Genomic DNA, 12,473 nt, shown 5'->3' on the forward strand with positions numbered 1-12,473 from the left:
GTCTGACTCAGGATTAGAAACTGGATATTCACCACATTTCAGCTACAGTTCATCACTTTAAAATCAAGCCCAGTGTTGTTAAAACAGACCCCACCTTAGCAAATACCAGAAGTGACAGTTTTAACACCAGCCTGTGCAAATTATTTTTTTTTTTATTAGGAGAGTGGCCTGGAAAATATCAGACGTTTCATTTGCTTTGCAAAACACGAAAACCTGTGCTGAGAGGAGGTCAGGGTAAGCACTGGCTCCGAAACAATTAGAGTCCTGGACTCTGGGGCCCCAGGGATCAAGAAACCCTGGTAATGGAATTTGTTGGTTTCAAACAAGAACATATTGTAACTACAGTTTCAGGGTCTAATCCAACTGCTATCAATGTCAATGGAAAGACTCCTACTGATTCAGGAATCAGGCCCTTCATGCTGCTTGCTATTCAGCAATTCATTTCTTGTGTGCATTTTGTGGCACAGAGCAACTGACAAGCCAGGTATTTTACTGCTAAAGCCTGTGCAATTACAGGGGAGAGGGTTAAAGTCCATATACTTCCATGGTGTTGAAATATAGTCCTTTCTAACAAATGCCCATATTCTGTATCTCATCTGTTACAGGTACGTTCACATATGTTAACATATTGACCTGGACATCAATCCCATGATTAATAAGAAAAATGAAAATAACCAGATGTTTGTTTCTCAAAGTTCATGTTGACCTTAAACATTCCATCCAATAATTTATGATGGAACTAAACCTAAATATTTCTAAGAGGAAATATAATCTCCAGCCTCTGCAAGGCACTTAAGGCCTCCCAGAATAGAAACTGTTATTCTAGAAACATAGTATGAACCTACTTGTGGATAAATTGCAATTTCCCTTCTAGCAAATTTTATTGTTTCCCATTTGTTCCCAGCAGCAGAGGGAAGGCCCAAAGCAGTAAGCATTCCCTGCTAGGTTCTGTTATTTTCCACAAAACCTTTCCATGAATAAACCTACCTGAATGCATCAAATGTATCTGATACATTCAGGAATATACTTCCAGGATATATCCTCTAATCAAGAGGTTTAATATAGTCCTAGGAAAAAAAATATCAGGATTTAGCTTTGATCTGCCCCATCAACAATTAAATATTTTCCTCTTGTTTAATTAAAAACTACTCCCGGGAGGTAAATGAAATGACAGTTTTTCAAGGATGGTTTAACAAAAATCTGCTTATTGCCTGAGTGTCACCACAGAAGCTTACAGCTCTTTAAAATACAGACAACATGGACAGAGTTTTACAGAAACTGTCCAAACTGGGGCCTGGAGTACTTCCCCTATGAAGACAGGCTGAGGGAGTTTGCATTATTCAGCCTGGAGAAGAGAAGGCTCTGGGGAGGACTTACAGCACCTTCTAGTACCTAAACAGAGCTGGCAAAAGAGCTGGAGAGGGACTTTCTATAAGGGCATGTAGAGATAGGACAAGGCTTTAAACTGAGAGTGAGTTTAGATTAGATATTAGGAAGAATTTCCTGACTGGGACCATGGTGATGCACTGGAGCAGGTTGCCCAGAGCAGTTCTGGACTCCCCATCCCTGAAGTGTTCAAGGCCAGGTTGGATGAGGCTTTGAGCAACCTGGTCTAGTGGAGGCCTGTTCCTCCCCATGGCAGGGGGGTTGGGACTAGATGAACCCTGAGGTCCTATGGATTCTATGAAAACTAATTTTAGCAGCAGACCTCAAAGATTCTCATCTGAGAAAAATGCAAGATTAGCAAATGAAGTTATCCATACCCATCGATTATGGGTCTGTAATCAGTGTATGTTGACTATTTTTCTTCTGCATTTTGCATTCCAGCTTTAAATCAATTTTTTCAAATGAATTGTCTGTATTGATGGCAATCATTAATAAATTGTGCCATGTGAAGTAACAGGAAAATAGACATTTTACTATTCTTGACCCAGGTTACATAAACCCAGCTAATGATTCCCATGGAAGTTCTCCTCCAATGTAAGACAAAATGACACAGGAACAAGCAAGTTACACAGAGCTCAGAAAGATGTTACAGTTGGTTTTCTTCCCTTTCTGCTGACTTCCTTTCAAAAGTAAAACTTTTCTTGTTGTTTACTGGAGTGATTTGCTCAGAAATGCAAAAAGTCAGATGTGTCTTACTGTCCCACATCTTCAAATATGCTTTCAGGAAAATGGAAATACCTGTTTTTTACAGTATCTGTAACTAAAATAATGAAGTGCAGAGATCCAGATCCAAATGAACAGCACTGACTAAGGAAATAAAGCTAAAGGTTAAATAGAAGGAAGAATGTTACGTCCATCTCACAAATTATCAGAGCTGAGGCAGGTGAAGAAAGGAATAAGATACATACCCATATATCTCTCTATTCAGGTGCATAATACCCCAGTCATGCAAAAATAAGGCTATCACTCTAATATCATTAAATGTAAATATTTAAACCACTGTAAAACATGGGCCCACTGGATCAGGGCATATTCCCATGTAAATAGAAAATTCTTGGATTTAAATATCTATATTATGAAGAGTGTCACATATATTTTTATTTCAAATATGTTCCATGGAATTCACATAATTGAGGCCTGAAGCTGTGGAAATAGATAACTACAAAATAATGATCCCTGCATTATTTCTTCCACAATATTTTTATTTACTTTTCTGTTCAAAAAAGCATCCCTGCCATTCCACTAACCAGTCAAGTCACAAATCCCTTCCACCAAACTAATAGCCTTTCCTTCAGAAGAATTGCCATATGTGGCCACAACTATGTGTAAGAAAAATCTAGAATGCTTATTGCACATACAAACTGAAATAACTACTACTACAAAATTCAACAAGTGTGTCTCAAACTAACAGCCTGAGGGGCAGACTGATTTCTGAGGTTCTCAGAAGAGCCCTTGTGCAAATTCTGCCACACTGAAGTTCAAGTGTCCTTTGTACAGGGATACACAAATCACAAACTGTGTATGATGGTGTACAAGCACTTAACTTACACTAGTCTTTTGTCTGGCTTTAGCAGCTTGTTGGAAAATTCACTGATGATTAACAGAAAGCTCAAGTTAGGAGGCAAGCATTTTCCATCTACTCCAGTAGCTCCTTGAAAAGCAAATTCAATCCCTTCCCTATTGAAAGAAAAACAGAAAAGAACAGAGTAATAAAACAGATAAAAAAGACAACTAACAAGAGCAATGACCATGGACAACACGATGCTACATGGCACATACTTGTGTATCATGGCTATAGATTCTCTAGATTTCACTTGGTCCCAACCAAATGTTAGTGAAAAGCGACGAGCAAGTTCTTTGATGTTTGCAAAGGAAGGAGAGGAGAAGTCCACACCATTACTGCTGTCTTGGCTTTCTGCATGTGTCTGAAACAGCTGCAAGAGAAGTCTCAGATAAGCAAACACAAGTAATCCTACAGGCAAACAAAGCACCAGGCAGACAGAGAGACAGGCATGGCCACCTCACACAGAGAGGAGCCTCACAGAAGAGCAGGTAAGCCATGTGCTTCTGAAGTACTGCATGGAACAACGACAAGGAACTGACACAAAGAACACTGATGTGCTCCTAAGGCAGGCACAAATTAAAAAATAAAAATAAAAAAATGACATGCATAAACAGAAAACTGATTCCTGAAGATGATGGTCCCACTGACCTCATCTCCTCTTGGGTCTTCTGAACCAAGCCCCAGAGGCCTAATTTGCCTGAGATGCTTTCAGAGTAGCACAGTGCAGATACAAAGCAGCAAGTTTGGCACTACCACAGTCCCATTTCAGAGAGTAAGAGTAGGTCAAAAGCACATCTTGAGCTCAATTAACTGTGCTTTGGGGTTTTTTTTCTAATAGAATATGGAAGTAGCTTGTTCTTGTCAACCTGTTAACTTTCAAGGTCAGGCAAAGGCCAAAAAGGGCCTGTTGTCTATGTGATACCTAAACACAAAGTCCTGACTATGTCAGCAGAATATATGTAGCCAAATGCTGCTTAGACTCATCTAAGCTCAGATTTCAAGGGCTGGTTCACAGATCTAAGCCCCCAGCAATGTGTGTGAAATAAGCAAAGCTCATGTGTCAGTATCCCCGGGAGGAGCCTGCTCTCTGGATTACAGCAGGACTCCAGGCTAGAAGCAGCTATGGCCACGGGCAGAGCTGGCAAAAGCAGCTGCTAAAATAGCTAACTGGCTATCAGTCAGCAGCTGCAAGCAACTGAGACCCTTCAGAAGAGCTGCAACCCACTTTCCTCCAGAAAAAAAAAGCTGAAAATACAGGGGGGGTTGGAGCTGACCAGATACAGGCACATCCATGAGTCCTCAAATTGAGCAGGAATTAAGGTAGTCCATAAAACACAGCGTAAGATCCTTAACATTTATTAAACTTAAGAGACATCATGTCCCAAGAAACACTTCAATATCTCACATCAATTCAAATATACTATGCACTTGAAGATTAAAAACATGACCAAAAAACATCGTGGACAAAAGCACCTTTTAAGATAAGTGTAATGATTTGAAAGGAGTTTTAATTATGACATCCAAAAACAGCATACATATAGAAAGTGCAGGAAAGGAAGTAAATTCTGTCACTAGGTTTTCTAATGATTTTGAATAATTATGGCATGGGAGGTAAAAATCTTCACTGTGAATACAGCTGTCATAAGAGCACCTAGATTCTTGCTTTAATCTTAACCTTACCTGCTGCAGACAGAGAATCAGTGTCTTGGCACTCTGAATTTTGTCATTGTACCTCGTCTTGCTTAATGTTTCTTTAATTATGTCTCCAAAATCACTGTAGGTCTATTAACAGCAACAAAACAATTGAGAGTTATCATTCCCCTTCTTTAGCACTGGGAGAACACAAACCATATGACTGTTCAAGTGACACAAGAAGTTCCTAAAACACTCCCACTATCAGAACATGCAAGTTAAAAGATGAAAACTGGATCTTTTATATTTCATATGTAAAGCAATGGTATGCTCCTTGAAGAGTAATGTGAGGATCAAAGTTACACTGAAATTGTTAAGTATTAACAACTAATTAATTGTCAATGCTTAATTCGTAATTAATTGTAATTCTTTAAAAAGAGCAAAGCCTCATCAGGAGACAAATAGAGTTTTCTGTACTTTACCAGTGCTTGCCAATGAAGCAAAGAACAAGATTCATATTCAGGTATTTCCAGAGTTCTGTCAGCTGACTCAAGGAAACTGCCCACTCTGATGTTCTTGGCCCTCCAGAAACCCCCTTTCGAGTTGCTAAACCCTGGTCATCTAAACCCTGGGACTCCTGTGAAATGTAGGCACCTGCATATGCACTGTGTGAGCTGTATGAATTAAGCTGAACGCTTCAGTGTGAGAACTTCAACACATGAGTCACCCTCCAGCCATAAACTGCTGCTCTGCAGTGGCCTCTCTGGAGAAGCTGCGGAGCAGATGTCCAGACAGACACATCCTCTCCTCAATTTTCACTTGCTTTGTCTGCAGTGAGGTACCTTTGTGGAACCACGAGAGGAGCTCTGCCCCGCTCCTGCTTGATTCTATACCCTTTTGTGTCACTACCTTTGTGGAGCCAAGAGAGGAGCTCTGCCCCACTCCTGCTTGATTCTATACCCTTTTGTGATTATCCCAGGACTCTGAGCCATAACACTTATTAACACCCTATCTTTCACAAACACTGGAGACACTTTCAAAAACTACAATTCACTGGTAGGAAGAACAACCTTATCTAAAACATTACCTTCACATAATACTTATAGATCTCAGCAGCTGCAGTCATCTCTACCACGTTATACACTATTAACTTGCAATATGCTGCCAGAAGACTCCGCTTTTTGTGCAAGTCATCAAGTTTGCAAGCTTCATCCTTTCCCTCTTCTGTCAGATCTAGGGAAACAAAAGCATTGAAGCTTTGTTCTATTACTTTATTCAAGGTATCTCAGTTTAAATGACCAACTTTCACCTAAATAGCACAGACTCAGCTGTTCAGGAACAGATGCCAGTGCTCATTCCTGTGTACATCACAAAACACGGGTTTATTCCCATTTCAAAGCTCCAGTTGGTAACAGTGAAAAGTCTTCTTCCATTCTCCTACTCTGATCTTCATAGGACTTTGGCATTTCTACTAGTCAGAATCTCCAAGTACAACACTGCTCACAGCTACAGAACTGAACCAGCAAGTAGAATAAAAGGCACAAACACACCAAATGGAAGGGACCTGAAAAACTGCAACCACATTTTTTTTGGTAGAATAAAACAGATGGTAGAAAAGAGCACATAACTCACTGGAAACCCTACAAAAGCACACCATCAGCAAGAGTTCCAATTAAATTCTCCAAATTCCAATGAAATTCTCCAAGTGCTTATCAACAAGAGTGAAAGGAAGGAAAGTCACTTAATAGCATTAAGAACAAGTGTCTGGAACATGAGTTAGTTACTAGCTGGATAACTCATGGGAAAGAGATACTCTTAAGTATCTCTTTTACTTTTCATGGGAAAAAGATACTCTTAAGAGTATTCCAAAAGTGCTACAAAGGTGTTTGGGGAGAGTTTGTTGCAGTAGGAAAGCCAAGACACACTCTCTCTTGCTGCACATGTGAGCTATCAACTACCAAAAGACTTCAGTCTCTGACCTATAATTTTGGTGTGGACTGTTTCTGCTTCTAGAATGACTGTGGGCCTGGAAACAAACATAAGGCAAATGACTGATCAGAAGTATCTGAAAGTTAGAGTTTAAACTGAAATAAACCAGCTGCCAGCTGTGCACACAGACAAACACACCTTGCATCACAAAATCACTTGTTCAGGAAAGAATCTGCAATGTGGTGAAAGGGATCCTTTGTGGGGAGAACTGAAAAATTGAAGGCATCACAGAATAAAGGTTTGAAAAAGATCTCAGGCCATCTAACCCAAAGCAGTATCAATTTTATCAGTTTCAGATACATAATGTAAACATCCTGAAACATAACATGCTTCAATAACTCCCACAACTAGGATACTACAACCTACTTGTGCAATCTTTTCTACTGTATCTTTCCTAATTCAGATTCTCTTACTATTTCCCTGTTGCAATTTTGGCCATGCAATGTTGCCCATCAGTGGTTCTTGCATATACACCATGACCTAAGGAAGTGTGGTGCCCAAAACTGAACAGAGAACTCCATCGGAACAGCTGGACAGGAGTTAGACAGAGAAATCTAGAACAATGTTTGTTTTTTCAAAGCATGGCACTTGAACTTGTCCTCAGAACCACAATGAACAATCTATTTTCAAAACAGTCCCAAAAGAAACCAGCCTTCATAATTACAACCTCAATACAGCATCCAAATGGGTTAGAAAAAAGGCAGTAGAGCAACAAACACTATTTCCCACTGGACTGAGGGCAGCCCTGCAGAAAAGGACTTGGGGGTGTTGGCTGATGAGAAGCTCAGCAAGACCCAGCAGTGTGTGCTCACAGCCCAAAAAGCCAACTGTGTCCTGGGGTGCATCCAAACCAGCGAGGCCAGCAGGGTGAGGGAGCTGATTCGGCCCCTACTCTGCTCTGCTGAGACCCCAGCTGGAGTGCTGTGCCCAGCTCTGGGGCCCCCAAGACAAGAAGGATGTGGACCTGCTGGAGTGAGTCCAGAGGAGGGTCATGAAGATGCTCAGAGGGCTGGAGCACCTTGCCTACGAAAACAGGTTGAGAGAGTTGGGGTTTTTCCACCTGAAGAAGGGGAGGTTCTGGGGAGACCCTGTAGCACCTTCAAGTACCTAAACAGGGCCAACAAGAGAGGAGGAAAGGAACTTCTTACAACAGCATGTAGTGATACAGTGGGGAATGGCTTTAAACTGACAGAGGGCAGATTTATTTCTTAAACATAAGGAAGAAATTCTTGACTGTGGTGATGCTGAGACACTGAAACATGTTGCCCAGAAAAGCTGTGGAAGCCCCATTCCATGTTGAAGGTCATGCTGGATGGGGCTTTGAGCAACCTCCTCTAGTGGAAGGCGTCTCTGTCCATGGCAGAGGTGCTTGGAAGTAGATGATCATTAATGTCCTTTCCAACCCAAACCAGTCTATAATTCTGTGAAATCAGCCCCACAGCCCCAAAATCAAAATCTACTGGTTCTTTACTCTGATGGCCTAGGAAGGGTCCATGCAACACACTGCAGCACTGCAAGGCCTTCCTCTAACACCATCATCCGGACTATGGAAGTCAGTCCACCAAACACTTTTACTCATCCAGCCCTGCTTTACTTCAGCCCTTTTCATCATACAGGTAAATTTGTTAATCCACAGTCTGTACAGATCAAAGAATTACAGAGTTTTTTTGTTTGTAAAGGGGCCCAACCAGAAAAAAAACGGAGCAACTCAATTAAAAACAACAAAAGAAAGGCCAGCCCTTTTCCCTGGAATTCACTGCAGATGACAAATGATAGAAAAAATAGTAGATTGTTTCTCCAGTGATGAAGATGTCTAACCTTTTTTTTCCTCTTCTTCATCCATGAAAACGTGTTCCTGGATAAATGAAAACAGTTTTTCCTGAAGTTGTGTGTTAGGAAGATAACCTAGAAGTCCAACTGCTTCTTCATTATTATTTGAATCCAGGTGACTCAAAATCATCAACCAGTCACAGAGTATCATGAAGGCCTGTACCAAGCAAATAAAGCCAAAGGAGGATTTAGAGACCATGTTACTTTTTGTGCCAATTCCATTTTGCATTTCCATCAAACACAATCAAGCTTCCATCCCACTTCTTCTTTGCAAACTAAAGATTTCTCTTTGCCTCAGCTGTGATTAAATGCCCCAGGTAAATCCTTAAAAAACTTGTATGATAGGATGCAGTGTATACAAGTATCATGCACGAATACCACCTAAAGATCTGTGGGAAAGAAGAGGAGTTGTATTAAGTTGAAATACCCCTCTTTTAACACATGAACCACTGGAGAATTTCTCTATTTCTTAAGTAATATTCATAGCAAAACATGAATGAAGCAATGATAGCAACCAGTACACTGATAGGTCTAATCAGAAAACACAATGATTTTCATTCAGATTGAGGCCTTGGTTCTGCAGATGGACTCATGCAGACAGCACTAACTTGTAGCATTTTAACTAACTTCACTTTAGCTTTTATTTAAAATAAATAGTTGAAGACTGGGGTTTTTATGTGTTATTTCTCTGCTAAGAGACAAAAACACAGGAAAAATTTAATAGAATGAAACACCAGTACGAAAAAAAGGGCAGGCATTTAAAAGGAGATCTGAGCACAAATGCTCATTAAGTGATAGAAAAACACACAAACCTTTTCTCTTACATCTTTTTCCTTATGGTGGAGGAAGCATGTGCAAATCTGACTGAAATGTCTCAGCTGCCTTCTTAGTGGAAAAAGAGTCTCCTAAAAACACATTTAGGAAAAACAAAAGGACCAATATGTTAGAGACTACAATTCAACAGAGAATTACAGAACAAACAACAGTTGCATCTTTCTTCCACTCATATTATTCATTTAAGATAGCACAGCTGATGACATGATGAAAGAAGCTGGCATTTCACACAACAGCTTACTAGCTATGAACAACTGCATCTGTCACAGTTGCTGAGGCCAGTGGAATTCAGCAAGTCACAAACTCTTTGTTTCTCCATCTGTAGGGAGGGCAGCACGTATTCTCTTATTCACTTCATCTTATCTGTATAAAGCAGTGATAACAATAGAAGCAGAGTCATAAAAACCTCTGGTCCATTCCACCTAATGTTCAATGTGCACTGCCTTCTGGAGTTGGTTTTCTCCCTTCCTCCCCTAATGACTACAAAGGGAATAGAATTAAACTTTGGCACTCAGAAACTTAAGACACCACACTTTGTTAAGATTAATCCAGTATGGGAGACTATTTCGTTTGCTCACAACCATACAAAAGACTTTCTGATCCTCTACCAGGTCCCAGATGCACTGCACTGAGGTCTGAGCCATCACTGTAAAAGGAATGTCCTTACAAGAGAGGCAGATTTCATGCTATGCAGCTCTACATTTATAAGAAAAGGGATTCATCCCAGGACATGCTGAGGAGAACCAGGTGAGGGGCAATACATTGTCTTAACATTGCTATGGGAGGAGCAAGGGGAAATAACAGAGCTGCTGTCCAGGAATTTTTTTTTTTGCTCTTGGAACTTCTCTATCTGCCAACATCCAGATTTGGCCCTGCAGAGTGGACCGTCACATCTGCTTCCAATCAAAATCTGCTCCCATATGAATGGCCAAATTAAAAAATGTGCTGCCCCATTACCAAGCTGAGCTAACTGTGTCTGGAGTGAAAGGCAGAACACACTGGAGCAGTGAGAGATGTGGGGATCCATGCAGGAATGGAACAGGACAGGAATAGACAGTGAATCAGTGGCCAAACGGGTAACGCCCCAGCTGGCATTCCTCACACCAATGTCTGTGTCAGCGCCTGTCCTGTGTGCACAGGAGCGCCAGGGAAGGGGACAGAATGACAAAGCAGCACTCACTGGAGTCAGAAATCATCATAAGGAGGAGCCCCAAAGGGTACACATTCACATATGAAACAAAACATAAAAGAGTTTTCCCTTCTGGTGTCTTAAACTAGATTTGCTTCTGAAATATCTGCTAGAGCTTGGTACTTTAAAAATTACAAAAGTAAATAGTCAACTGATGAGAAAATTACCACTATCCTCGACCTTTCTGACAGAAATATGTAGGTAGGTAAATCAAGAAAATAAAAAAAAGAAAAAAGTTACAGAATGTTCTGGAGTTTTCATTTAATATTCTTTGTTGCTTTAAAACAAGAAAACAACAAACTCTTTGGCAGTGAGACAAGTTCCTTATCTCCATCAAGCCCAAGAATTTAATGCACATGTTTTGCAGTAAAAATAGCGGTGAACCATTGTTCCTGCAGACTGAAAAAGCACACACAGATTAAAACAACAAAAAAAAAGAGGATAAGATAGAGAGAAAATGCCTCAATTCTATTTGGTTTCCTCAAGAAAACAGACAAACTATCTTCTTCTAAGCTTGCTTTTTCAGGAAATCTCAGAACAGGAAAATTAGCTTTAACTTCTATAAGCACAACCTCAGGTTTCAAAATCACATCAGCGACCAACCTTGGGAGAATTTTCCGAAACTGCAGCTAGCTGCCACAGGAGAGAAAAATATGTGCACTGGAGAGCTGGTAGGATGATCTGCAAATAAAAACACATGCCCTTTATTTACATTAAAGGCTCAGCAGCAAAAAGCTTAAGACTAAACAAAGCATTCAAGCCTGACATTCTGCACACTGCTTGCATGAACACTTCCCAGTTGTATTTAGATCCTTAAAATAAATTTAACAGGTTTACATACAAGTAAGCACTGCCCCCTGAGAAACTTCATTACTAAGGTCTTGCTTCTGCAGAACTTCTCTGACATCTCAATGAGTTCAAGGGAAAGCAACCCACATATCCAAAACTGTATTCCCAGAGGCTCACTTGAGCTTAGCTCCCTGGGATTTCTTTTAAGCTTTTGATGAAAGGCAGACTGCTCCAGAGGCCAGTTCAGAGCAGAAGCCAAACCTTGGTGCTCCAATGCACCATCTAAAGGAGTCCACTTCTACCCACTGGCTGCAGGCTCTCTCTACTCAACTCAACTTCACCCCTTGCCAAAAAGCTCCCCAAGTTCTCTCCTGCAAATGGGCTGGTTTCATTCATAACTGCTGAAGTATTTCACCTTGCAATCCTAGAATACACAACTTCATCTTCACACAGTGTTTGAGGGGAGGCAATCAGATAACCAAAAGGCTGCAGTTGAGTGGTAATTATAAACCACTACAACAACAGTCAACGTGTAAGCAACAGATCCAAAGTATTCTAATTTCTGGTTACATGCAATCTAAAAGGGGTTCCTCACAGTCCCAATGATTTCATATGTACTGAAACTGAGACTATGCAATCATTGGAAGTACTGAACATGACAAAGGATCAATCCAGATGTCAGATGATTATCACAGTTCTGAAAAATTTCCAAACTTAATTAATATAGAGGCATGAATTTACATATTCCAATAACCAAAGACAGCCTCAGTTTCCCAGATTGAGAAATGGACACAGTATCTTCCTGTCTCATAGGACACTGACATATAAGATAATTTAATACTTTGTATTTCTTTGTGCTTTCATCAAGAAAAACATCTTTCAATGTTAAATATTAACTACTCACCAGAACAGGCAAACTGCCATGTTCTGTTTCAAACACCAGGAACCTTAAAGTCTTGTCATACAGATTCCACTTGGTAAGATCATGGGCACTGCGGGTGAAAAAGAAATAATAATGATACACTAAGCAAGAAATGAAGACTCACCTGATCAAACAGGTTAAATGTATCCTATTTTTGCCTTCATATGATGTATAGCAATAACATTAAACAACTAAATATTAATTATAAGGGGCAAAAATTAAGTTTTCATCATCTAATACTGTAGTCTTTAGACCGTAGCTTTAGAGTCTGCACTCCT

The 12,473-nt window shown here is 40.3% G+C and overlaps 1 protein-coding gene across 4 annotated transcripts in view; it reads right to left on the reverse strand.

The window, feature by feature from the left end:
• Nucleotides 1-12,473, reverse strand: part of LOC102034892 (cohesin subunit SA-2-like) — a 75,258-nt gene that overhangs the window by 22,958 nt on the left and 39,827 nt on the right. For all 4 annotated transcript variants that reach the window (XR_004081897.1, XR_004081899.1, XR_004081898.1 and 1 more), the window contains exons 21-28: nucleotides 12,178-12,265; nucleotides 11,088-11,165; nucleotides 9,274-9,366; nucleotides 8,450-8,618; nucleotides 5,730-5,875; nucleotides 4,691-4,792; nucleotides 3,226-3,380; nucleotides 2,995-3,123 (exon numbers count right to left, since the gene is read on the reverse strand). Coding sequence is in view for 1 of the 4 variants with exons in the window: in XM_031058351.1 (XP_030914211.1) it covers nucleotides 2,995-3,123; nucleotides 3,226-3,380; nucleotides 4,691-4,792; nucleotides 5,730-5,875; nucleotides 8,450-8,618; nucleotides 9,274-9,366; nucleotides 11,088-11,165; nucleotides 12,178-12,265 (960 nt within the window). In the remaining 3 variants the exon portion in view is untranslated. The remainder of the gene's footprint in view (nucleotides 1-2,994; nucleotides 3,124-3,225; nucleotides 3,381-4,690; nucleotides 4,793-5,729; nucleotides 5,876-8,449; nucleotides 8,619-9,273; nucleotides 9,367-11,087; nucleotides 11,166-12,177; nucleotides 12,266-12,473) is intronic.

Source organism: Geospiza fortis, unplaced genomic scaffold (assembly GCF_000277835.1).
Source record: "Geospiza fortis unplaced genomic scaffold, GeoFor_1.0 scaffold366, whole genome shotgun sequence".
Taxonomy (NCBI): domain Eukaryota; kingdom Metazoa; phylum Chordata; class Aves; order Passeriformes; family Thraupidae; genus Geospiza; species Geospiza fortis.